Consider the following 25,828-nt stretch of genomic DNA (forward strand, 5'->3'; position numbering starts at 1 on the left):
CTCTTCATGGGGTCTTGCTGGTGACCACTGAAATACAGTGCCTGTTTTGTGTGCTCTGCATTGCTCAGATAGACTTGCAGATTCAGTTCAGTTTCACACAACTGCTGCCCATCACAAACCCCTGCACTGCAACAGGCAGTAAGTGCCTCAGTTGCAGAAAACACCCAAAGAAAAAGGCTCAGAAAAGAGAACAAGAGTGGAATCAATCCTTAACATTATACTGGAGAGGAACGGGAAGCTGTTGAGAGGAGGAAGTCAATTTTACCTAAGCTATAAATGTTCTTTGAAAAACAAGAAACCTTCAGTCTCCAAGACTATCAGGCAGTGTTTTTCATATCCAATGAAAAACTGGAAAATAGAAAGTGTCTTTTTACTCTATGACAGAATGCAAATAAGTAGAAATAACAGTATTTAGTCAAATAAAAGAGTATGTCTCCAACCTAACAGAAGTTGTACTTTGGCTAAACACTCAGAGAGTGAACTGGGAATACAGCTCGGGGTTTGGGTTTATTTATTTTGTACAGAGCTCTACATGTGCTGCTCTGATGAGGTTAGCACACAAAGAGGCAAGATACTCTGTTACAAGCCGTGCTCTCTCTCCTGCTGACGGAACAGGAGGAAAAAGGTGAATTTGATTCTCATTTACATCAAAACAATTTTGTACGCCTGGGAGCAAAAAGATGGAGCTCAAAGTCAACTCTGCATTAGGGAGCACTTCTCCAGGGTAGGTAACCTAGGAAAGTACTACAAATGTAGTTGGAGCTTATACAGGCAAGCCATACTTCTGCAGTATCACAAGCAGGCTCACTAGGCGAGGAGACTAAAGCAGCTGTGGCCCCAGCTTCTTCCATGTCGCCACACACAGAGCACAGACTTCCAGGCACACCATGAAAAGCCCTTTGCAACTCTCTTTACCTAACCCTCCCTGTCTGCCAGTATATTTTCCTACAGAAAGTAAAATTTACTCCAGCTTGTCTCCCTTTCTCAAGTAAAATAACCTCTTCCAAGAAAAACAGGAGTTTGCCATTAGAAACACATCTATACTAGAAATTCTTACTACAAAAGCTATGCTGGTCAGAAATCACCTGATATTATACCCACATCAGCAGGGCTATGACAAACCTACCCTTAGATGGACAGAAAAGTATTCTGTGCCAAACTCTAATTTACACCCATAACTCATTTACAGTTCTTGTTAGCGTGATGGAACCCTGGAAGAAGTATATACCATACCTGTTTTGACCCTGCTTGCACTTCATACCAGTGTGAATGAGAATTTGGAAGAGTGAGTCCATATGTGCTTCCAAATTGCTTCTAATTTTTCTACATGCTTATTTTAGCAGTATTTGTCACCATATGTATGCAAATAAAGCTTGCAGAGGAGTTCTGAGTAATAGGGAGAAAACAGCCTAACACTGTTTATTAGGCTACAGCTGATGCCACAGTAAAAAATGCTGTTGGTAATTTTAGTTCCCTTCCTCAGGGTCACTTCCTGCCCTTCTGCATCGTTACGAAACCTGCTGGTGCCAATGCATCCAATCCCAGTACTAGGAGCTCCTCACAGAAACCTGTAACTAAACAGGGTTTTGAGATTTTTTCTTTTTCTGCTCATCTTCCAGGTCCAGATCTTCCTTCTCTTCCAGATCAGTGAAATGCATGACAAAGCAGAACAAATGAAGCCTTTCTACCCCTTGCCCATGATCGCCTTCTCCTGAGGTCACATAATTTCATTCACAACTGTCAATCCAATTCCTTTCACAGCCGTGAAATTACCTGAAAGAATTTAAAATGCACTTAGATTTTCATACTGTATTTTCACATTTTTCATTTTAGGTTTTACTGTCTATTAAAGCATCTTAGACTTTGAAAACCTCCTTCCAGAGTCATTCTGCCTTTTTCCACTTGGCAAGTGTCACATTTTTCTGTGATTTTCTTATGGCATTTAAAACAACAGGATATCTTTTATTTATTTATATCTCTGGGCATTCAAATATTTGCTCATTTTTCAAGAAAAATCCACAGCTCCAGGGTTAGTGACTCTCCAAAATCATCCAAAGGAGCCCACCTACTTCATCTGACCTCCAAAACAGGTGACAAATTTTGCTTTTGCCTTAAGTGAAAATTCTGAGCGATTCAGTTACATAGATTCAAGTTTTCAGCCACTATACATATTAGGCATATACTAAATTTGAATTAAATCATTTGCACATGTGCAACCTACATTTATGCATGCAAATCAGGCAATTGGGTACAAAATTACCTGATTTGCATACATAATGCTAGAACCGAGCAAGTAATATGCAACTAAAACATATTCTATTAATAATTTTTTCTTCTGTTCTGAAATTAGCTGCAACTGGATTAGGAAATACTCAAGCTTTTCATTACTCAAAATGATTAGTCTATTTGATGATCATTTCTAAGTCTACTAATGTGCTGGCTAATTACATATACCAAATGATATCGATTTTGTACCATGTTTGGTAACTTAACATGAATTTTACAATAAAATGTGCAATTCCAACTTTTTCATATTTAGAATTTGACTTAAAATTCAATTGCGCAAATAAAACTTGAGTGCCTAAATATTAAAGCATCACAACACAGATGCCCCCCAAATTTGCTTTTGAATTCAAATATTCATTGAAATTTTTTTGCTGTTTGTGCAATCCAGCTGCTTTTCTGTGCATACAAATATGGAGTTGCTGCAAAAGCAGCTGCGTATGTAGAAAAAGAAGCCAGTGAAAACAGTGTCTGTGGTGTCTGGAGGATATTTCCTACAGGACTGCAGTTGTAAGCAGACAGGTCACACCTCACAGACAATGGAACAAGCAGCTTTCCTTCCATACAGCAATGCCAGAGGGGCCTGCTTTACTGGAAGGAAAGTGCATACCCTGGGAGGACTCGAGTGGTACCCTTGACCCAGACTTCTCCTCTGTGGTGGCTCTCTCTGCCTCTCAGTCTCGATGCTCAGCACATGCACCAACACCCTTCTTTTGGGTTGCTTCCCCTTTGCAGTGCTTGGTCTTGCTCAGAAGGTGAGCTCCTCAGGCGCAGACCTGTCCTATTTGTCTACAAAGTCTTATGCATACTAAGGGGCTTTAGCTGTGGAATAAATAAACAATAACAGCACTTCTGCTGTGGCACAGAAACATTTTTGCATGTGTCTAACTGTTCTCATGGGCTTATCTCAAAACCCTCTTAAGCGGTTCATTACAATTTTTAAGACGGGGTCAACCAGTACGCTTCCAGATAAGAGCAGATCTTTGGTTCCTGTAATGGCAGTCCAAAGCTCCACATAGCGTTCAACATCTGATTCCTCATGCATCCTGGCGTTCTCTTCCTGTTTCTTACTCATGGACAAATTGGTAACTAGGGACTCTTCACCTCACGACCTATTGGTCAACTATTTTATTTATTTTATTTCTAGTGCCTTTGCTGCTCTGCAATGTTCTGCTGCTCGTAACTATGCAACCATTTGGCTTATTTGTCTGTCCATCACAACAGCTCCAGAGCATCTCCCAAGCGTTTAAAACCAGATAACTCTGCATGTCTCCCTCCCTTTTTCATCCCTGTCTGGTGAAGGGTAGAGCTTGTCTGGTTTTCCTTTCTTGCCTTTGCCTCTAGCACTTGTTCTTATTTCATCCTCTATTTCAAGCCAAGGGTCTCCAGATCTCCTTGACACATGTCCCAGAAGAGGTACATTTCCATTTCTTGATCTTTACTGACAGCAACCATCCCTTCCCACACTCAGCAATTTCATTTCTATAAGGAAATAAATATAGTAGTGAGGCAGCACCACTTTTGTAAGCTCAAGAATTTGTAAGAGGCCCTGGAAAATCATGCAGGACAAGAACTAATTCTATCTGTAAGTGACAAGTATTTCAAGCTGTGAAGGTAAAAAAACCCAGTAGGTCTTCTGTCCCAAGTAAAGTGTACTTCATTCCAATCCTAGCGTATATCACACTTCCAAATAAACAATGATACTTAGGAAGGACTCGGGGCCTTTCATCATTAATGTGCATCACATATATCTAGTTTAACCTCACAAATTCCCAGGGAGGAAAAAAGCACTTTGTAGGAGATGATATGCTTATGCAGTATAAGAAGCTTCCTTGATGTATTTCAAACAAATTGCTAAATGTAACCTGCCTCGCTAAGGACCTATGGACCTGGAGCAAACCAACTATGTAAGGTTATTGGACCCAGCAGGAAAGGAGCCAGAGGAATTACAGAAAGGATTTAGTAGTAGGAGTAAATTAAATGGGCCATATGTGTGGTTTGCTTTGCTGTGACAAACAGGCCCCTCTAGCTGTGTTTGTTTGGGGACAAACTGCTGATTGAATGGACTTGGGACCCTGAGACAGAAGAATCCTTGGAGAAAGTAAACCAGAAGCTTCTGCATTGTGAAGCACATTGACAGGCAAACGGACTGTATCACTAAGTGAAAACTGGAGCAGCTACATAAAAAATAATGGCAAAAGCAATAGGTAGATATATCTCCATGGAGTCTTCTGTCATGAGAGGAAAAGGCAGAAATGTCATTTATCTGCTGCTGAAAAACCAGCAGCAGACCAAGCACTCCTTCTGCAGAGTCAACAAAAGCAACAGGAACTGCAGTTTACACCTCAGCAGGAGACATTGCTGCAACGTAAGCTGACACGGGGTCTAGGGAGTACTGCTGGACTGGCAGAAGGTAGTTTGGCCTGACTTAGCTTGGTGCTGATGGAGCTAAAACATTACCTTTAAATAAGCAGCTTCATCTCTGAATGCCTAGGGCTGCTCATGTGGAGGGTTAAAATTGAGTAGCTGGAGAGCACCTCCCCAGTAAGAGGCGGCCAGGCAGCACAAATAGCATTGAGCTACTTGTCTCTCATTCTGGTCAGGCTGAGACTGGCTCTAGATGCAATACCGTCATTGCATCTGGGCTGCATCAAATTCATGGGGCATGTGCTCATTTATAGCGATCAAAGAGCCAGGGAACATGACTGCCTGTATGTTCAGAGAAGAGAATGGTAGCCTTGGAATGATATCTGCAGGGCCTGCTGCTACAGCTTAAACTGATTGCCACTCTGGTCGCTCTTCTGCAAGTAACATGATGGAGGAAATAGACGTGGAGGAAATTAATTCATGTGACAGAATACAGCGTTCTGCTACAAAAGGCAAGAAAGACTTGTAGCTTGCTGAAAAGGTTTAGAAGAATTATTAGTCCTACATCAGCTTACAGAACGTTCTCCTGAAAGCAGGGACACTCCAGAAATATGCAGCTGACACACAAACTTGTACACATTGTTCACCAGAGGATATATAGATACATACCCAGCATATATACGTATGTCGTGTCATTTGAGCAATGAGTGGATGTCTCTGTTGAACACAGCAACTTTCCGCATCAGGCAGCCAGAGGAAGTCTTGAGTAGTGGGTGAAGGGTATAAAATGTTGAATTGAGACCAAACGGTCTCAAATTTTGTGGGAACTCCACTGCTTCCCAATTGAAAAATCAAGTCTGGTGACTACGTTGCCAGGCTTCCCTAGGGAACAACAGCCAAAAGGCTTAAGAAGCTTAGTTAAAATAGCTACCCAGGCCCAGACACCTTTAAGCGTCAAGGAAAGCTGGTGTATCAGCATGCAGACTTGACAGCCCTGAAATGGGACATCATTGAGAAGTCTGTGTGGTAATAAGATAGGTGCCCATCAAACTGCTGAACTTGGACAAGGCCCTGAGGGTAATCATGTGTGTGCGGCTAAGGACTGATTCCTTACCCGCTTGCAGAAAGTAATATGGTGATTCTCATAGTGCTGGGAAGGAATCAGGTGACTACAAACAGCTCATCTGAGGACAAAACTGCGTGGAATGGGTGACAGCCTACAGTTCCCATAGCCTTGAATGGAGATATGAGTACAAAGAGCCTGCTTTGAGCAGAGAAATAGCCGCTTTCTGGCCCAGTCCCTTGGTTCTAAGGTTTGAAGGACTGGTACTGGCTTTAAGCATTTGCTGTCTTTTCCGGGCAAGAGGACAGACCTGATGGTTATAGAAGTGCTGTGCAAACAAGGAAGAATAAACTGTGTTTACAGGCGCTGTGCTGGAAGGACTTTTTTTCCTCAAAATACCAGAAAATAAGTTTTTAATCTTGTGTAGCTCTTCAGTTGCAACAGCAGGAAGGAAAGATGAGGGGGTTTTATGTGACTATAACTTGATGTTGTTTTCAACAAAGCTGCTATTAACAACTGTTATTGTTATACAGTTCTATAGAGTTATGTTGTAATTAATTTCCATAGCAACGGGATCATGTCATATATTATGGATTATAACTCAGAGGGAGAGAGGATGGGAAAAGCATAGAATGAAGACTACAGAGCAAAACCTGTCCTGATTATTACTTGAATCTTGAATGTTCTTATTAGTCCAATTTGTTTAAACAGTGTTTATTTGTAGGTAATGTTGAGGATCCAGTCAGGCTGCACCTGCCTCCCCAGGCATGCTCAAACACAGCCTGGGATTGCACATCTTCAAGGGAGAGCAGGGTGGGGTTCCTTCAAATGACAGAACCTTCTGCGAGGAGGAAGTTTCAAGCTGTAACTTGCAAAATATGTGCAATGCCCTACTGTAAAAATCCATCCAGCAGAACAAGGAAGATCTAGGCAGAGAGCTGCAATTAATCAGGCAAAAAGTTGAAAGGAGCTGCTCTTTGTATTAAACATGTGCAATCTAGTTCTCAAGAAGCAGTCGTCTCTTCTAGCATGAGGACAGACAGGTACACAAGAGCATGAGAATTTCTGCATCATTTCCTGGTGTTTAACTGTCACACAAGCCACTAGACATCCTATCAAGGATGCTGACTAATGAATCTATCTTGGGCTGCAAGTCTTTGTTAGCACAACGTGACTAGATGTCCAAGGATCACACAACCAATACTATCCCTGACGGCTGTACCTCTTGCTGCCTGCCCTCCAGCAGAAATGATGCAATGAGCACAGCTAAGTGTGTCCAGTTGGGTGAAAAGAAGAGCTGACTGTGGGGAGGGTGGGAGGGGAGAAAACCACTCAAAACCACAGCAAATGTTTGCCAGAAATGAGTGTGTATACATACCAAGGTGCAGCTCTTGAAGTGCTGCATCCTTTTGATAAGATACATGGCATAATCTTTCACTGAAGGACGTGGGATAAAATAGATGCACCAACTGGTCTTTCTTATCAATGCAGTCTGAGTTCTTCAGGGAGGAATTATCTTTGCATGTAACAGGGAGTCAAGCACACCAACAACACTGAGCAAGCAATAAAAAATACTGTAGAATTTACTGCTGCAGGAAGATGAGAGCCCTTTCACTTGTTTTAATCCTAGATGTTTGTACTTTCTCTTTTTATTTTACAGAAATAAGTGACAGACACTGAGGAAGAATGTTCTAAGAGAAAATGTTTAGCATATCAAGCTAGATCAAAAAAGCCTGCAACATCTTTGAGTCAGTGCCCTATATTTTCCATTAGCAGACCAGATATTCAGGCTTCCCTCTCCCTTCCTAGTTCTGCCCCTAGCTCTAACACAAATCAAACCTACAAAAGCACATTGTCCTTACCCCAGCTGTGTGCCAGCCTGGACATGTTCAAATGAAAACCTGGGCTACACAATGATCTTGTTACCATGATGTGTGCAGTGAAGAACAAGATTGCCTCAGATAGGTCCAGAATACATGAATTTAAAGCAACCCCCTCCCGTCTTTGATTTGGATGCTGTGCTTTCCATCATAGCCAAAGGGGAGCTCCTACCTCTGACACACAGGTATGCACTCTCCTTCACCCCAGCCTTTGGTATGTTGCATCAGCAAGAACAGCAACAGCTTCCAGCCTTGGACCTATCTGAGGGAAGGACGCAGGCTACAGGCAAATGGCCTGGCACTGAACGCTGTTGTTCCCAAACACCTGTGTCGCCCAAGTGCTTTTCAGTTCAGCTGTACACAGTTGTTTTAAAAACATGCTTTTATCCCAGAGGAAGACAAGCAGTTGGGGCAGTAACCGAAGGCCACATTCTCCTTCATTCTGATAGGTGTTTGGCATGTGACCTTGGCTAAAACACTTCAGATGTACCCATCTGGAAAACAGATAAAGTAACGTAGTGAGTGGAGGAGTAACTTCACCCTTTCCTGAGCACAGTCCTCAATTATCGTTAGTAACGTCCTAGCCAGCTTTGCGTAAGAAGCTTTTACGGAAGGGCAAAGCTCCATTTTGGCTTCAAAACAGACTTCAGGCTGCCCCCCGCAAGGAGACACCCCTGACCCCCAGCCAGTCTTTGGCAGCCCAGAGGCAGGCTGCTAAATCCATAGTTCGCCCGAGGAGCGAGCGGAGGCTTGCAGCAGCACGGCTGCTTTCTCTGCACATTCCTCTGGTGACGCTGCTTATTACCCAGCATGCAGATAACCCTGAGTCAAGGCTTTGGTATGAGCGGCACTGCCAGGAGCTGCGTGTTCGGAATAGAGGGTTACAGTTTAAACCGAGGTGAAACGCCGTCCCCAGCCAGCTGCACCCTGCCTGCCTCCCCCCCTCGGCTGGAACCAGCCACCCCTTCACCTATTTGCAGAAAAGGAGCTTTCCAGCCACTCCCCTCTACCCCACCGCTCACCCGGGGATCATTCCCATTGAGAAGCTCTCAGCCTAACAGTAATCCCGACGAATTTAGCCGCTGCTAATAAATCCCACCCCTCCGCCCCTCCCAACCTGCCTCCATGCAAATCCATTTGTAGGTTATTTGAACAATAGCGGAGCTGTAATCAGCCCTCCCCTCTGGCAGCCTGCAGGGAGGGAGGGGAGGAGGATGATGACAGCGGGGAATTCTGCTCGGCTCCTCGAAGCTGCACGGGCACGTTCCCCGTCCCCGTTCCCAGACCCCGCGCAGAGGCGGGCGGGCAGCCGGGGGCCCCGGGGCCGTCTCGGCCGGGCCCAGCCCCGCGGCGCTTTCACGCCGGGGCGGCCCGGGGCCCGCTCCCCGGCCCGGTTCGGCTCCCTGCCCGAGCTGCCGAGCCGCTCCGTGCCGCGGTGGCGTGGCCAGCACTGAACAAAGCGAAGGGTCTCTATGCTGGCCAAAAAGATAGAGAAGCCCCCAGTGAAGCAGGTGCCCTGGCACACGGGGGACGGCTGGGAAAGCAGCGCCAGCCAGAGAGAAAGCGGCAGCTCTCCATTAGAGCTGCCTTTGGGGAAAAAGAAAAAACAAAAACAACATGGTCTTCTTGCTGCTGAAGTGTGGGAAGGGGTGTTTTCCTGAAAATTCGATGGCAGCTCACATCTTTGAGGTTCCTTTGGAAAGGGTCAGGAAAGCAGCAGTGAGTGCGTGTGGCCGCGCAGGGCGATGGGGCGGGGGGAGGGCTGTGAGCGGATGCCAAATCAGCTGAAACCTAAGAAGCTTGACCTTCCTCACCTCCACCCCTGCTCCCACCGCCTCCGAATAACCTTACAAGGGCGCATCGGGAAGGCGAGGCCACAGCAGCGGGGGGAAAGAACCCTCGGCCCGGCGGCGGGCGGGACCGCGTGCCCGGCTGCCCATGACGAGGAGGGAGAAGGACGCTCTGGAGCAGCAGCAGCCACTGTCAGCAAAGTTCATTTCATCGAGCCAAGCACAGCAGTCAGACCGTGCAAGCTGGAACCTACCTAGCCCTGAGTAGCTCAGCCAGTCCAACCAGTCAGACGCCGTACTGGCCAGACAGACTGGTGATGAGCAGCCTCCCCCTCCCGTTCACACGTCTAAGTGCTCCCTTCTGCTTTTTGTTCCTACAGTTCCCTGACTGGCTGAAAGAGAGTGGGTCTGCTGTCAGAAACGTGAAATGACACGTAATCACCTGTGTTTCTTCTCACGGAGGTAGGTGAGCCCATTCCCAGGAAGAAGAGCTGGGTTGTCACAGAGCCTCCCAGTCAGGGCTGGGCTGCCCTGTGGTGAGCACACGGAGAAGATGTTCGACTGGTTCCTCAGAGGAGCCCAGTAGCAGCCTCGCTCAGTGCACACACACCTAATCTTTCTTTTAAGACATATACCATGGAAAATACCTTTTTTTGCAGTTCTTTTCACATCACCACATCAGCAGAAGCATTCCCCTTCCCAGTCCACATTACAGGTTTGAGGCAGGGGCTGAAACAACAAAAGCTCAGTACAGGGTTTTGAGATGCTTGGAGAATAAAGGCAGCAGTGCCTATTTCTATACAGGAGGGCATAACTATGCCCTCTGTGTCTTCCAGGGGATGGTTTTAAGGACAACTATGTAGGTACAGAGCTATGTTTTGGGTAGAAAATGCATGCTGTAATGGATTATGATGGCTGAACGCCAAGGGGGAAGCTGCTCTGCTTCAAGAATAGCCTTACAGGAGTCAGCATCACAGTGACAGTTCAGTACTCTGCAGCAAATCTACAGGATGTGTCACTTTGGCAGAGAAAGAGGCTGCTAATGCACAACACAAACCATCCTACTATGAATGGAGAATGGCTGCACACCACAAAAAAAGAAAATGGCAAGACTAGGGAAGAGGGAAGCTCCAAAGCGACTACTGCACAGTAAGCTGGGAACCTGAGAGGTCAGAGGAGACAAAGCCCTTTCCTTTCAGGGGAAGAAAAACTCAGCTGTCAAGAAGCATGAAGAAGCAAAGACAACCCTTTTTCCAGTGACGGCTGCAGCTCTGCAAAGCTATGCTGGCAGGCAGCCTATTTGAAGAGATTGCAGTTTCAAAACAACATTAGTCCTGCCTAGTTTGGAGCTCTAATGCTAAGGAGGGGGGGAAGAGGGGGGAAAAAGCATGCTCGTAAGCATAACATTGCTAAGCAAATAAAAGAAGATAACAAAGTTTGTACTAAATGACACCAGTTCACATTGCTGAACTTGAGCTCCTGATGGAATTGTGTAGTATTTACCCCAAACGGACATAGCATCCCTTCACTGCACAAACACTTCCATCTCCAACTCACAGAGCTGCCAGCGCTTAAAAAACAAACATCCAGTGACACAGATGTTCTAACCCATTTCTTAGAAAATAGGCTACAAGGCTATTAAAAGAAATGTTGAGAATAATCTAAGCGGAATAATAATAAAAAAGCCTCCTTGGGAAAATAAACCATTTAAATATTTCTCCATCACAAGAAGGAATGAGAGCACAACAAATAACCACCTGGACAAATAAATTCACTTACACGATTTATTCAAGCAAACATTGAGCTTTACCTTAAATAACTGGCAAATATGGGGGAGGGGAGCATTACTGTAAAACACAGAAATCGGCTGAATCTCTGTACGTGAGACTTGCTCAGCAGCTCCCTTCTCCTCCTCCTTGAAAAAAGGTTACAGCTTGTTTGTCAGCTATGGACATCTTCAGAAAGAGAAAAACCTATGGAGTGGGTTCAAAGAAATGCTGGCTAATATGTCCAGACTGGCTGCTTAATGAGCCAGAGTAAAAGGAAAGGTCACATGGTTACAAAAACCCCTCCATACAACAAATGCCCTGTAGCTACGGTTAACTTTAATTAACTGCAGTATTACAGTTCACTCCAAGCTTATTTTCTACCTATGTCTGCTGCCCCTTACCTTTCCTCTGCCTGCTAAACATTAAACTGATGAGTCTCATAAGTGGACTTATGCTTCCAAAATTCTGACTGATAAGAGCTTTTCAAGAATGCTCTGCAATTAAAGAAATCCACCAAATGGGGCTCTTTCTAATTCCAACTACTGATGACTGATTTCAAGATTACAGGAGTGGCTCTGTTTATATAAATCAGGGTATTCACGCTTGTGTGACATAATTAAATGTTGAATAGCCAGTAGTTTTTCTCTTTTCGCAGCAGTTGCAATTCACACACGAATATTACTTCTCTCCGTGTTAGGTTTAAACTTGAATTTCATCCGTGTGTACAATTTTTTTCTCTGCCAGTATAGAGCTCACAATATTAGTCCCCCTATCTTGTGATTTAGAAATGAACGGCTGTGTGGGAGCTGCATACCTAGACATAATTGAAAACAGGATCCGTACAAATCCATACCCTAAAAAAATTGTATAGGTTGTATCCAACAATTAACTCAAAACATTCTTTTTCTGCATTATTCCCGCGAATTCATTACATAACAGTATACTCTCAGATTTTTAAGCACCAATTTATCACTTAGCAGAAAAAAAATATGTATGTAACACAAAGTCATTGTCTGAAATCACAGATACAGTGATGCCAACATCCCCCACCCCCAAAACAGCTGTAGTATGTAGCTACACAAGACAGCAAAGATCTGTATGCACACTAAGCATACAGTGTCAAGGCTCCTAGCATCCTTTCCACCAGGAATCCAAATGAAAAATGTCTTAAGAGCAAGCTATCCAGGCATTTAAAAAGTGACTCTTTATACAATTATGGGGTTCTCTGGAGCAGGGATCCTTAATATTCAATAAAATTCAGCTCATAACTTATGACACTGTTGCATTTGGAGCAGTTCTACGTTCTGCAAAGGATTTCTGCAGCCTTACTGGGTTTTTTTGCGGGGGGTTCTCTCTTTCCTCCATTTGCCTCACTGGAAAGGACAAAGTTCACATTAGGTTTGTTTGCACTTTCTAGCTAGTGTGAGGCCTGTGTATTTACTTTGCCTGTTGATCACCTAACAGGTACTGCACTGCTCCCCAGTCTCCAGAAAATGCCAATGTCACATAAAATAGTTAATTATACAAAGAATCATATGTGGTAGATACCATAAGAAAAGCATTTCACTTCAGTGCTTTAAGGAAGCTTCCTTTCCTGAAAACACAACACAGCCCCTGAACTGTTCACCAATTCAGTTACGAAAAGCTATTGCCTACATGGGGTGGCTACCCTCCAGCTGCAACACCAACTGCAGAAGCAGTAGTTCCCACTACCCTTTTTTGCGCTGCACTCTACAGTCTTGCCTTACCAAGAACCTATGGCTAATGTTGAGCTTCGACGAACCCTCTGAAAATCAACTAAAATTATTAACCGCATGATGCTGGGTTTTTTTTGTGAAAGAGGGCTTCGTCTCAAATCTCAAGCCTCATTAAATGGTGCAGGCAATGGATGCATCCTGTACTGCAAACACTGTTTGCAGCTGGAGAGCTGGGGGGAGCGAAAGGGAGGAGGAAATGAGATGCAGAAACAGTAAACACAAAATGCTTAGTCAGCAACTGTTACTGCAACATTAAAGGTGAAATGTAAATAGGCACAGTGCCAAGATTTAGATAAGTTTGATAACATCATCATCATCTTACATATATGTGAAAATGTGTGTACAAGTGCCACACTTATCACAACGAGCTGCAAGCTCTTGGTATAATGGAGACTTATAAAAGCAACATGGCTTGCACATGCTGCCTAAGCTCTGAGAAAAATAAAACTTGCTACTCGAGAAGTATTAATATCAATTGAATTTATTACAATTTACTAAGCTCCAAGGCACATTACAGTGTTCTGTTAACTACAGAAATGTATAAAGGACAAACAGAGCATGTTTTTCATGTACAGCATTTTGCTCTACTGTTCAAAAGCATCCGTGCATCAATAAAAGCAAAAACAAAAAACACATGAAGATTAAAAACGTTCAGATCAATAGAAACAAACTGAAACATTTTCCTTACAAACTTGCAACAAAAACCACCCTCCCCCCCCCAGAGCCACCCCACCGTTTTGCAAACAAAAAAACAAAACCGAAAAAAATAAAGTGAAAGACTAACACTCAGGGCTTGTAAAACATAAGCTGTCACCATTTTTGTAGCAATTTTTAGGCATCAACACTGGCCTTGGCAACAAAAAAAAAATTTTTTTTTTTGTCTTTTGTGTTTTTCTTCTTCTTTCAGAGAAGTGCATACATTTACAAAAATACACACCAGCAGCAGGTAATCGCTAAGGGCTATTAACTTTGTACCTAGCCAACACACTGCCAAAGAAATGAGAACAGGTATTATGTAGTAACCAAACAATATTATATTCTGTTTAACAAAAACCAGCTCTATCCTTCAAATGAAGAAGAGTACATACCTTTGTTTCAAAATATAGAAACATACGACGAAAATAATGTCTATACATAAGACTAACTTTTGCAGTTTGTTATATTCACAATTCTACATCTTCAGGAGTCTGAAGGGATTGGATTTCCTACTCAAGGGTCTCTCTCCTTTTTCACTTTAACGTCCCCTGCTAAAATGGTCGCGATCTCGCCCTGCATAAATGCCCAAGGCACATTGGAACCGACTAGGGGACATTTCTCTCCACTGGGGCAGTAGACTTCGCCAGTCGCCCCTTGGGCCTTGATGCTCTCTCTGGAACAAGGGAAGCAGAACTTGTGGCTGGGCACAGAGGGGCACTGAACAAAGTGGGTGTCCTCCAAGCGTTCGTGGCAAATGGTGCAGCAGAGGGGCCCGCTGTTGGCCATGGGGGAGTCCGGAATGTTTTGGGGGTGCACTTGGTCCATGGCGGGGTGGGCGCTGGGGGGAGGAGGGGCCACTTGCAGGTTCATGTCCCCGTTGCGGGAGGCCAAGCGGCGCTGGCCCGGCACCGAGGCCGGCGACACGGGGCTGCTGCTGTTCCTGCGGGTGGACGTGGTGGAGTGCACCGAGCTGCCGTCCTTGGGCGAGTGGGCATTGCCCAGCGTGTCGGCCACCGACATGAGCGCGGCCATGGGGGACTGTCCGTTCTGGGGGGCGGACTCGGGCGGCGTGGTCCGGTTGGAGTGGGGCCCGAGGGGCGGCGGCGGCGGCGGCGGGGGGCCCCCGCCGTGCACCGCCCCGAAGCCCCCGGCCGACATGGTGAGCTTGAGCGCTTCGCTCTGGCTGGCCATCCACTGCTGCCGCTGCTGCTCGTCGCTGAGCTTCAGAGCCCCCTCGGCCGAGTCCGAGGGCTCGGGGGAGGCTTTCCTCTTGCGCATCGCACCCCCTCCGCCGCCGCCGCCGCCGCCGCCCCCGCCGGGGCCCCTGGAAGCGGCGGCCGAGCCCTGCGCGCCGCCGGCCCCGGCGCCCGGCCGCGGGAGGCTGACCAGCGCCGTGGGCAGCATGGGGCAGCTGGCGTCCAGGTAGGGCTGCGGCAGCATGTCGGCGCCCACCAGCTCCTTGAAGAAGCGCACGGACTCGGGCAGCAGGTCCCCCAGAAGCCGCCAGTCGCCGGAGCCGTGCTTCTTCTCGTACTCCAGGTACTTGAAGCCCGAGGAGAGGCCGCGGCCGAAGTCCTTCATACAGTCCTGGTACATCTGCTTGGCCACGCCGGAGGCGCTGGAGAAGACGGTGCCCGAGCCGCTGGGGTACTCGATGAAGAGCTTCAGCTCATAGTCCATGCCCGGCTTGGAGACGGCGTCGAAGGCGAAGACGCGGCCCAGCAGGGCGTGATCCTTCTTGAAGCGCACCTCGTAGGGGGTGCAGCCGGCCAGGGTGAGCAGCGTGTCCCGCACGATCTTGGGCTTGCTGGCCCACTCCTCGGCCCGGTTCCGCAAGCTCTCGCTCAGCTCGGCCAGCGCCTCCGCGTTGCGCTGTTTCTCCTTCAGCTCCCGCTCCTGGTCGCTGCTGGACACCGAGCCCGGCCGCTTGCCGCAGGCCTCGGAGGACGAGCCGCCGCCTCCCCCGGCGCCGCCGCCGCAGGTGCCCGCCTGGGAGGAGGCGGAGGGAGCCGGGGGCCCCCCGGCGCCGCGGCCGCTCAGGCCCCCGTGCGGCGGGGGCAGCGCCACGCCGGAGGCGGCGGGCCCGTTGAGCAGGGTCTGCGGCAGCAGGTTGGGCGGCACGTTCATCTGGGCGCCGGCGGCCCCCGGGGGCAGCCCGGACACCAGCCCTCCGTGCGCCCCGCGGCGGGAGGAGGACGACGAGGACGAGGAGTTGGGGCTCTGCCGGTTCAGCTCCGGCGGCCCGTCCTCAGGCGGCTTGGGGAACCCGTTGGGGCCCCCCAGCCCGTTGGGCAGGCGGGCGCCGTGGCCGCCGCCCAGGCTGCCCGGCGGCGGCGGGTACTCGAAGCGGCCGCGCTGCTCCGCCGCGGCGGCGCTGAGCCCGTAGCGGTCCAGGCTGGACTGGGTCAGCCCCGCCGAGGCCGCCTTGGAGGAGGCGTCCACATGGTTCAGCTGCTGCTGGGCCGCCGCGGCCGCCGCCTCTTTGGCGGAGAGCGGCACTGCCTTGACGCCGACCGGCGGCGGGGGGCCCGGGGAGCGGCCGTCCTGGAAGCAGCCGTGCGCCCGCTTCAGCTGCCGGGCCGTCTCGATCACGAACTCGATGCGGTCGGCGCCCTCGTAGTTGACGCAGCCCCGGCAGACGGGCTCCGTGAAGTCCCAGATCATGGCCCAGGGCATGCGGGGCAGGTCGCACAGGTAGCATGACTGTCTCCGGGACGACGACACCTGCGCGGCGGACATGGTGCTGCTGGCCGGGGAGCCGCTGCCGCCGGGGTAGGGGCTGGCTCAGTCTTCCCCCCCCGGGCTGCGAGGTGGGGGGGGGGGGGAGGGAGACCTCTCTGTACCTGATCCCGTCGCCCCTTTCAGCTGGGGGGAATCGGCTGCTTTTAGCTTGCTCCTGCCGCCGGGGAGAGCCGCTTCTACCCGGTCCTTCCGCTGCCGCTCCGGTGGGCTGGGAACGGCTTCCACCGCTCCTCCGTGGGGGGGGGGAGGGCTGTGCGGGGGTCGCCTTCCAGCCGCTTCTGTTTCCCTGCGCTCTCTATCTCTCCGTCGCCGCCGCTCCTCCTCCGGGAGGCGGAGGTGCACGGAGGAAGATGGTGGGGGGGGTCACCTTCCACCCGCCGCGGTTGCCTCGCGAACTCGCGCTTCGTGACGTGCCGATCCGCCGCCGCGAGCCAAAGCGGGGCGCCCGCGGGGAGCCGTCCGGTCCCGGCCGCGGCTTCCCCGAGCGCCGGCGGAGCGGGAGCGTCCCGGGGCGGCGGCGGCAGCAGCGTGGCGAGCGGCGCCGCCTGCTCCTCACTCACATCCTCGCCGCCGCTCGCAGTCCGAGCGCGGGGTGCTGCGCGCCGCCGCGTGTGCCCGCGCGCCCCCTCCGCCGCGCCGCGCTCCCCCTCCGCGCCGCCCCTCCCCTTCGCCGCGCCGCGCTCCCGGCTCGGCTCGGCCGCACCGGGCGGGGCCGCGCGCGTCACCGCCGAGCCCCCGCCCCTCGCTCCCCTCCCCCCGGGCGCCGGCGCGGAGCCCACTTGTTGCGCGGGGCGCGCATGCGGGGCGCCCTGCCCGCGCCCTGCCCCGCGCGGCCGCAGCTGGAGCGCGGCGGGGCGGACGGGCCCGCGCCGCCGGCTGCTCGGAAACTCCGACGCCAGATCGCGCCCTCGGCCGCTCCCCGGCCCCGCCGCCGCCGCCGCCGAAGCGCGGCCAGGAGGCGCACGCCCAATGGCGGGGAGGGGAAAGAAGGGGCGGGGGGGGGGTGGGTTTGGTGGGGTGGTTTTTTTTCCTGGCCGGGCTTTCTAAGTTCAGATGTCTCGTTTTCGTGGTTTTGCAAAGGCGCGGATCGCCCCGCTTTGCTTTCGTGGCGGCTGCGCGGCGTCCCCCCCGCTCCCCCCGGGCTGCCGGTGGGAGCCCCGCGCGCTGCGGCTGCCGAGGCAAATCGGGGGGATCCCGCCTCAATATCCGATTTCGCGTTTCTCTTTCGGTGATCCCGGTGACAGAATGACACAGTTTCTGTAAGCCCCTGACTACATCAGAAGCTCTTCCCCTTTTGATTTGTTTCAATCGGCCATGTTTGCCGAGTGTCTGAGGTCGGGCTGGGAAATAGAGCGCCGTGTGTTGCTCAGGGGCGTAGGGGAGGCCGGGCAGGTGAGTAATCGCTGTGATCTCATCTCGCTGATGCGAAGGGCCGTAGGATTTCCCCGGCGCTGTGAGAACACACGGCTCTGTCTATTTCCTCCTTTAAATAGCCTGCTAACATTTGCATAACACTGCTAACAGGCAAATTACTCAAAACAACTTCGACTCATGCAAATAAGCCGATAATTCGTTTAACCGGGAGGAAAACAAAGTAATAATAAAAAAAACAAACCGAAGCCTCCCTTCTCCGTACCGCGATCCCCGAGGTTGCCCGCAGCCCGCCCCCCGCCCGCCGGGAGGGGCTGTGCCCCGGCCCCCGCGGCAGCCGGCGGCTGGTTCTGCCGCCACCGACACCTCTGAGCACGCCCAAGGACTCATAAACCCCCCGCTGCGGGGACGCGGGTCGGCGGGACCCGGCGGGCGGCGCTGCCCGCGGAGGCAGCGGGGGGAGCGCTCGCCCGCTGCGGCGCCTCTGCCAGCCGGGCCGGGCTGGGTGCGGGTCTTTCTTTCAGCACCTCTTCCTAGTCCCTTTGTTGCTAGAAACGCCGAAACCCCCGTCCGTTACAGGTTTCCCTCGGCGCTTTAAAGGGACTTGGGGTTTCTCTGGCGCGGTGCCCCGGCTCCCTCACACGCCGTACGCACATGCCCGCCCAGCAGCGAGGCAGCGCAGAGCAGGAAAGGTGTCTTGTATTCGGTTAATAACGTTCCAGAACTCAGACGACAAAAAGTTGTTCCTTTAAATAATTCGTTTCATATCGCAAATGCGTCTCATTTCCATTTTTAGTCGTCTAAAACGTTTTATATGTGTCTGGTTATAATCTGTGAAGCTGGCAAACAAATTTGATATGTATGTGAGCGGAATTATTTTACAGGGAAGGCTTAATGAAATGCATACGCTGAAGTTACAGAAATGGTAGGATCAGATAAAATACGCTAAGAAAATCAATTCTGACTGTTCTTCAGGGGAAGCTTGCAGAAGCAGCGAGTAGAGATAGAAAACTCTTTGAATTTATGTGAGTCTCCTATATGCAAATTGGCTGAAGAAGATGCGCTAAAGGAGAGTGGATTTCACACCTTGAAATTTCACACCTAAACTGCGGACATTATAGAGGCTTCACAGAAGCAAGCTTCCAGTAAGGCAGATGAAAGCTGGTCAAAATAAAAATCTTTGCTTCCAGCCACAGCCATTTAGCGATGGCTGCAAGATCTTCACGTTAATATGACTTTACTTCGCTAAACAAGCCTGTGTTTGCTCTGATACATCCTAGAAAGCCGACTCCTTTCCTACCCTTTTACCACCCTGTGCTGATCTTCAGATGAGAAGCGAAACTGGGCTGTGGGAAAAGGTCAAACCCCGCTTAAAAAACAGGTTGAGAGAAGGCTTTCCCCTGCACCCCGAGTGTCTGGGAATGCAGAACTGCAGCGTATCCCCACTGTATTTCGGTCCCTGGATTACACCAACCCAACAGATGACATGGCACTCTGAGTGTTTGAACCGCCCCTCGCCCTGGCTCCTCGCTCCACTGAATCCTCCTGCAAGAAAGCCCTTTTTTGGTAACACTCACCTCACAGGGACAGACTTCTTGGCTCACAAGAGCAGTCTTTACAGTGGGTGTAAATAATAATCACCTTAGATATAATCTAGCCTCAGAAAACCATTTACAGGTGCTGTCAACTCCCTTCATAGTTTGTGAATAGAAAAAGAGCAGAGATTAAGATCTGTGACCCGACCAAATTGCCTTTCCTTTTACTTGCAGGATACACAGTCGCGGAATATGTTTGTTTTTCCGTAATGATTAAACTTTGATTTAAACTTTGATCGTGGGCACGTACTGTACCATTACGCAAGCGGCACTTAAGGATGAAGTGTCAGCATAGCAACAATATGGTCAGCAGCAGCCGTGATCTCTGCAAAGCTGATTGATGAAGAGAACTGCAATGTAAATGCAAATAAATGCCACGCAGTGGCACCTTCACAGGGAACGAGTTGTCAGTATCAATCTAATCTGGTCGGGGAAAATAGATGGAACTGTGGCAATGTAACAAAGCTCCAGTCCGTGGCAGCGCTGTCCCTGCGAGGGTGGCAGCACCTTCCCTGCTCACCTTCCGCCTTTCCTGGCCTTTGCCGGGCGAATGGCGGGGCGGGAGTGGTCCAGATCCGTCTTGCTGGTTTTGCACTAAACACGTCTGGTGTTTATTTAGCTCTGAAATAATCCAGGAATTAAAATTACGTTTGGAGGAGGAAAAGAGGAAGCCCAGACAATGAAGCCATTCAGGTGCTTGGTCTGGCTAACTAAAAGAAAGAAGCGAGCAAACAAAAAATAGCGTAAGAACCCGCCACTCCTCCCCCCCCCCGCCCCCCCGACAGTAGCTTGTTTAATGAGAGGAGGGGAGCTCTGGAAGGGACGGGGCCGCGGCCGCAAACAATTGCTGCCCAGCGACTGCTTTTTGCGTAGGAACGCGAGTCAGCACTTTGGATGCAGGATTAGGGATCCTACGGAGATTGTCCAAAGTTTGCGACCCGTCAGTAGTCCCAGGGGGCGAGGGATACAATCTTAACTATCAGAAATGGAATCTACTAACTCCTTCCTTCAGTGCTAGGATAGATTCTGCCATCCCGAGAATTTCTTTCCCTTTATTCCTATTACCCTCTTTATATGGAAGTACAGACGCACACACACGCACATATACATCTGTGTAACATTAAAACGGTAGGAGAAGCTTTGATTTAAACGAAGGAATCAAAATGAGCATAGGAAACGCCGTACGAGAGCCGACCTGCACCTTCCTCAGTGCCGTCAGCAGGTATGGGAAGCAGAGGGTGCAACGCACCGTGAAGGAAGAAGCGACAAACCCAAGTGCCCAGCTACACCCTAGGTCTGCCAGGCTCTGCTCCGTGCTATTCCCGTGAGGAGCTCCCAAAATACGGGGATTACTGTTAATCTAGATGCCAGAGGAGTACTGTTGATTATCGATGAACAGTCCAGTGTTAATTACGCGGAATATAGGACAGCCCCAAAGTTTGCAAGCAGTAATAATTAGGAACCCATGATCTCGGCAGCTTGGGAATGAACGGTCTGGTCTGGCTCTAAATGCTCACAGCCTGGCAATACGTTTAACTCTTTCCTGCTCGCTTTACGAAGTTCTGGCGCTGATCACTGCAGCAGTCACAGCAGCTGGTTCTTCTACAAGCGCTCACCTAAAGAAATGGTTCTTTCTTCAGTGATCAAAACAGCAGCTGGAAAGAAATACAAGACCCAGAATGGAAGCGCACACCAAGAGTGTGATCTACATGGATTTACCTCAGTATAGCAAATAAAATCCCTCACAATCAAATTACTGGCTTCAAAACAACACAGAGATGAGCAGTGAATATATCACTCGGTGGTGAAGGGAGTATGCTTAGTACATCAAAACACAAACGCTTCAGGAAGGAGTTGCAGAATTTTGCCAAATTAAAAGTTAAACAACATTGTCGTCTACTAGGAGCTGCCAGGAAGTGTCAAAACACCTAGTTAGAAAGACTAGGACTGTAATTACGTGTTTCTGTTTATCAGTTCTCATCTCATTATAACTCTCTTTTTTTCCTACCATTCTTCAGGTAGTGAGCCTTGCTGACATACACAGCCTATTGCTTTTCCTTCCTTCCTTCCTTCCTTCCTTCCTTCCTTCCTTCCTTCCTTCCTTCCTTCCTTCCTTCCTTCCTTCCTTCCTTCCTTCCTTCCTTCCTTCCTTCCTTCCTTCCTTCCTTCCTCCCTCCCTCCCTCCCTCCCTCCCTTCCTCCCTCCCTCCCTCCCTCCCTCCCTTCCTCCCTCCCTTCCTCCCTCCCTTCCTTCCTCCCTTCCTCCCTCCCTTCCTTCCTCCCTTCCTCCCTTCCTCCCTTCCTTTTTTTTCCTCCCGCTTTCTCTCCTTGGTCTGTAGGGCACACGCATTTCCTAACGGAGATGCCTATGGCGCCCTCCGGTTTTCCCACATGGCTGCTGGAGCGCGGACCCCGGGGTACAGCGGGGCTGGAGGCTACTCTGCCCTCGCCTCTGCAGCCCGGTAGCCCCCCAGCACCCCCTGCCACCCCCGCCTCTCTTGCTACCCCGGAAAGCAGCGAAGGCTCCTCTTGCAGACATGCCCCAAAGCGATTTTCCTACAGCTGTCCGTATGGTTTTAAAACCTGCCTGCGAGCCCAGGTTTCCGCATGTTAACCTTTGCCAAATCTTACAGTGCAAAATAAGACACCTATAATTAATTCTGCTCGACTGGGTAGCGTGTTTTAGGCTGCGATTTGCAGAGGCTGGGTCCTCTGCTGTTGTTATTTTTACTTTATCCCTGGATTGTTTTCATCTTACATCCTGTGGACGTAGTAAACAATCGACAATAATGAATCAACTGAATCGGTACATTTTTTTAAGGCTATTCCCACTGAGAGCCACTTGCACTTTCGTGACAGTTAAGAATCTGCCAAACATTAGCTTAGTTACCAGCAAGACAGGCCCCCCCTCCCTTCACCCCATACACAGATTGTTTATCAAAACGTGCTGCCAAGAAAAATATCCCTGCTTTTGGCCTCCACCAGTGATTAATAACACTTGAGGACCGAACAAAACTTTACTGTGTTTTCCAAAAAATGGGGGAGGTGGGAAGGAGAGAGGAGGGCGGGATTAAGAGAGACAGAAAGAAAGCAAAGAAAAGGAAGGAAGGGAAAGGAAAAGAAACTGCACTATCCTAAGTTGTTTCATATGGCGTAACCTTTTCGTCTGTAAGCAGGCGGTCTGAAAAGACCTAAACCACTTTTTCTCCAAGACCGTGTTATAAATGCTGATTAACATTGTTACTGAAAGAAGGATGACATGGACACAGGATAAGGATGAGAATAGAAGGGGGAGGTGGAAGGCAGTTTATTTTATTAGCACGTATCAAGATGAGCTATGGAGGGGAAACTGAGAGGAAAAAAAAGGATCATTTACTTTCTTTTCAAAGTCTGTTGGTAAAATTCCTAAGGGAGACTAAGTGCCAAAATTAACTGTCTTGGTGTATTACTTTTAGACCCTACTGCCTGGGTGAATTAAGTCAAGTCTTCAAGCAGCAGCCAAAGATAGCTGCAAGCTGAAAATGAGGCACTACATTTCCTTGTTTTGTGGTGAAACTCACAAATTTGTGGAGATTGTCTTTGCTCCAGGGTTTTTTTTCATATCTCCTCTCTCTCTTTCACCTTCAGGGCTATTTTCTCTTATTTTTTATTTGGCATTATAAATGTCTTTTGTAATGGGAAGGCAAGGTAAGAAACAAGCAATCATTAAGAAAAAAAAGAAAAGAAAAAAGAGTGCATCCCTATACACCGTATCTATTTATACGTATACATACACGTGAGAGTATACATATGTATGTAAGTCATATAAGGTATTTTTCATTACTCTCTATTGCAAAAGATGTTACTTAGTAAAAGATAATAAACAGCTCTTGAACAGTGGGATATAGACTAGTGAAAACTGTTTACTGAAATTAATGATGCTGGATTGAACCAAACCTTCCCTTTGGAATTAGTGCCAGACATAGTTTTCCTGAACCTTGTCCAACTGCCTGAGCGACAGACAATTTTCATTCTATTTGTGCTAAAGGCTTATGACTAGTGCTGGAAAATGAAGCCCTTGCCCTTGATCTCAGTGCAGATTAAAAAAAAAAAAAGCAGAACCGTGCCAATTTGTTTCCTCTGCCAATAGAAGCCCTTGTGCTTTGGGTAATGCAAAACAATAAAAAGTTCACATGAAAACTCTCCATTGAAAGGAAACCCACCAAGAGCCATGTATCTCTGCTACATTCATCAGCCAGTTTCCGAGATTCTCACAATGTCAGCAAAATGCGGAGGGTAAGGGCAGAAAATATTTACCAGCCAGTAATACTCTCTTCTTTTTTTTTTTCTATTCCACATCTCACATCCATTTGATGATTGCTAAAAAATACTCCACTGTAACTAACCATGCTCTCCCTTCTGCTAGCACTGATCTCCGCATGCTCAGGCAGCGCATGTAGATTTGGGGCTTTGCACCCCTGTTGTCAGAGCTGATTATGGGGGATGAAATACAGATTTGACATACCCACCCCGAGTTATAAACAGTGGCTACACTGTACTGCTGCCAGCCAGCTAATCTCCGATTGCTTTTTCCTAGATTATTAATAAAATTAGAATCTCAGCAGAAGGCGTTTGCTTTTATTGTACAGTCTGCACTTGTGACATGGTACATGTGGAAAATTTTGAGTGCACTGCAGTGAATGGTCTGGGGGTTAGTTTTTAGCTTCCGCTAAGTATCTGGCAGGCTGCCACGGCTGAAGGATTCTGGGAACTGAAAGGCTCCCAAGTACAAACTGCCAGCATTAAGCAGTCCTGACAGCTCTGCTCCTTCCACACTTGGCAGCAGTTCAAAGTGCTCTTTCATTTGAAAGGCTGGAAGGCTGCCATGTGCAATGCAGATTTGCTGTGCCTGCTCTCATAAGGAACTGATAAATGCCGTTGCTGTTGCCATGGGGACAGGAGGCTATCAGAATGGCCTTGTGATCTGCAGCCTCTCAGCTCTGCAGGTTTTTTTTTTTTCCCTGAGATGGTGAAATAAATGTTCTAGAAAAGGTTAACTCTTGAAGGACAGGAAGCGCTGGTTTGAAAGGACAGAGTGAGCCTCTGTGTATGGCTCCTCCAGAGTGCTGGGAACAGGATTAACACGTACCTGCCAACTGTCCCTATTTGGGAAGGACTAGCCCCAGGGAGTTTTTTAAGGCCAGGAGGGAGAGGCAAGAGAGGGAGGGAGGAGAAGGAAAGACCTCCTTCTCGCCACTCAATTCCTTCAGATTTCCCTTCCAGTTCAGGATCTCCCAGCATAATTAAAAGGCCGTCCCCTTTCTTTCCCTCATAATCCCCACATACAGTTTTCAGATGCTGGAAATGAATTAATTTACCACTGGATCTTGTAACACGCTCGATGCCTTTAGCTCTCATTAACATCACTGGAAAGCTAGCAGGATTAGACCCATTATGTTGACTCTGTGTGTGGTTAATTTGAGTAAAAGGAATGAACAGTGTGATATAAAACTGCACATTTAAGAGAGATCTCAGTGACGATGCAACTCCTGAGAGTGAATCTTGGCTTGTCCTAGTTCCCAAGATTAAAATAAACACACCCTTGAGCTCTGCATATAAACACTCTGAGTGTGTATGTAAATGAATGTGCACATCTAATTCTGAAAAACAGTAGGGAAAAATATAGGTGGCAAATATTTTAGCCAGAATTCATGCTCTTTTTTCCTCTGTCTTCTCTTTTGCATGTTCTTATTTCTTTCCATCTCCACTACAGCAATAAATTTGGGCTCCCTAACGACATTTTGCTGCAGTTCAGTAAACTGAGTTCTGTTTAACCAAGGCGAAGTCTGAGCATGACATCATAGCGGGGAACAATGGAGTGCATCACTCCTCTCCCTGACCACGCAGAAAACTTCAGCATTCAAAAAAGATCAATACTGGCATGTATCTGTGTTTACAAAGTGCATATAAAACACAATAAGCATTCGGATAGTGGCACATAAAACAAGAAAGATAAAGCACTCGGGGCACTTTTGTTTATACTGGAGCATTAGCAGTTTGAAGGCTTTGTTTAAAACTGGGAAAAAAATCAACCATCTCCCATGTGAATAAATCCCCTCTCAACATGGATCTTCAGAACTGTGTACTTGTATCTGTTCAATATGTGTGAATCGTATTATATGAAACTGCACGTTAAAACCAACCAAACAAAATTTCAACCCAAATTTGACAGATGATCTGGTTAACCACTTGATGGGTAGCCTGTAGCTTTTTAAAATAAATAACACCACTCTTACTTATTTTAATTTCACTTCACTTTAGTTTCACTTATTTTTTACTGTATTCATTGTTTAAAAGCTTTTTGGTGAATTTGCTAAGGAAAGGTTTGAATGAAGAAAGTGGTCATCTGAAAAACATACAAGGAAGAATGTTTTAGAAATAACACAGAAATACACACTATACGTGTGCACACACACACTCTTTGCCTTTTCTGAATTCTCTTTAAGGCATCTGTGATTCTGAGTTTTGTGTCTGACA

At 48.4% G+C, this 25,828-nt stretch overlaps 2 protein-coding genes across 2 annotated transcripts in view; one reads left to right on the forward strand and one right to left on the reverse strand.

Moving 5' to 3' along the window:
• Positions 1-25,828, forward strand: part of VASH1 (vasohibin 1) — a 215,820-nt gene that overhangs the window by 146,431 nt on the left and 43,561 nt on the right. The window lies entirely within an intron of this gene.
• IRF2BPL (interferon regulatory factor 2 binding protein like) lies at positions 13,373-16,356 on the reverse strand. The gene has a single exon (XM_069858591.1). It carries the CDS (start codon positions 16,342-16,344, stop codon positions 14,119-14,121), a length of 2,226 nt encoding a protein of 741 aa, XP_069714692.1. The 5' UTR covers positions 16,345-16,356; the 3' UTR covers positions 13,373-14,118.

The sequence above is a fragment of the Phaenicophaeus curvirostris genome, chromosome 5, assembly GCF_032191515.1.
Source record: "Phaenicophaeus curvirostris isolate KB17595 chromosome 5, BPBGC_Pcur_1.0, whole genome shotgun sequence".
Taxonomy (NCBI): Eukaryota; Metazoa; Chordata; class Aves; order Cuculiformes; family Cuculidae; genus Phaenicophaeus; species Phaenicophaeus curvirostris.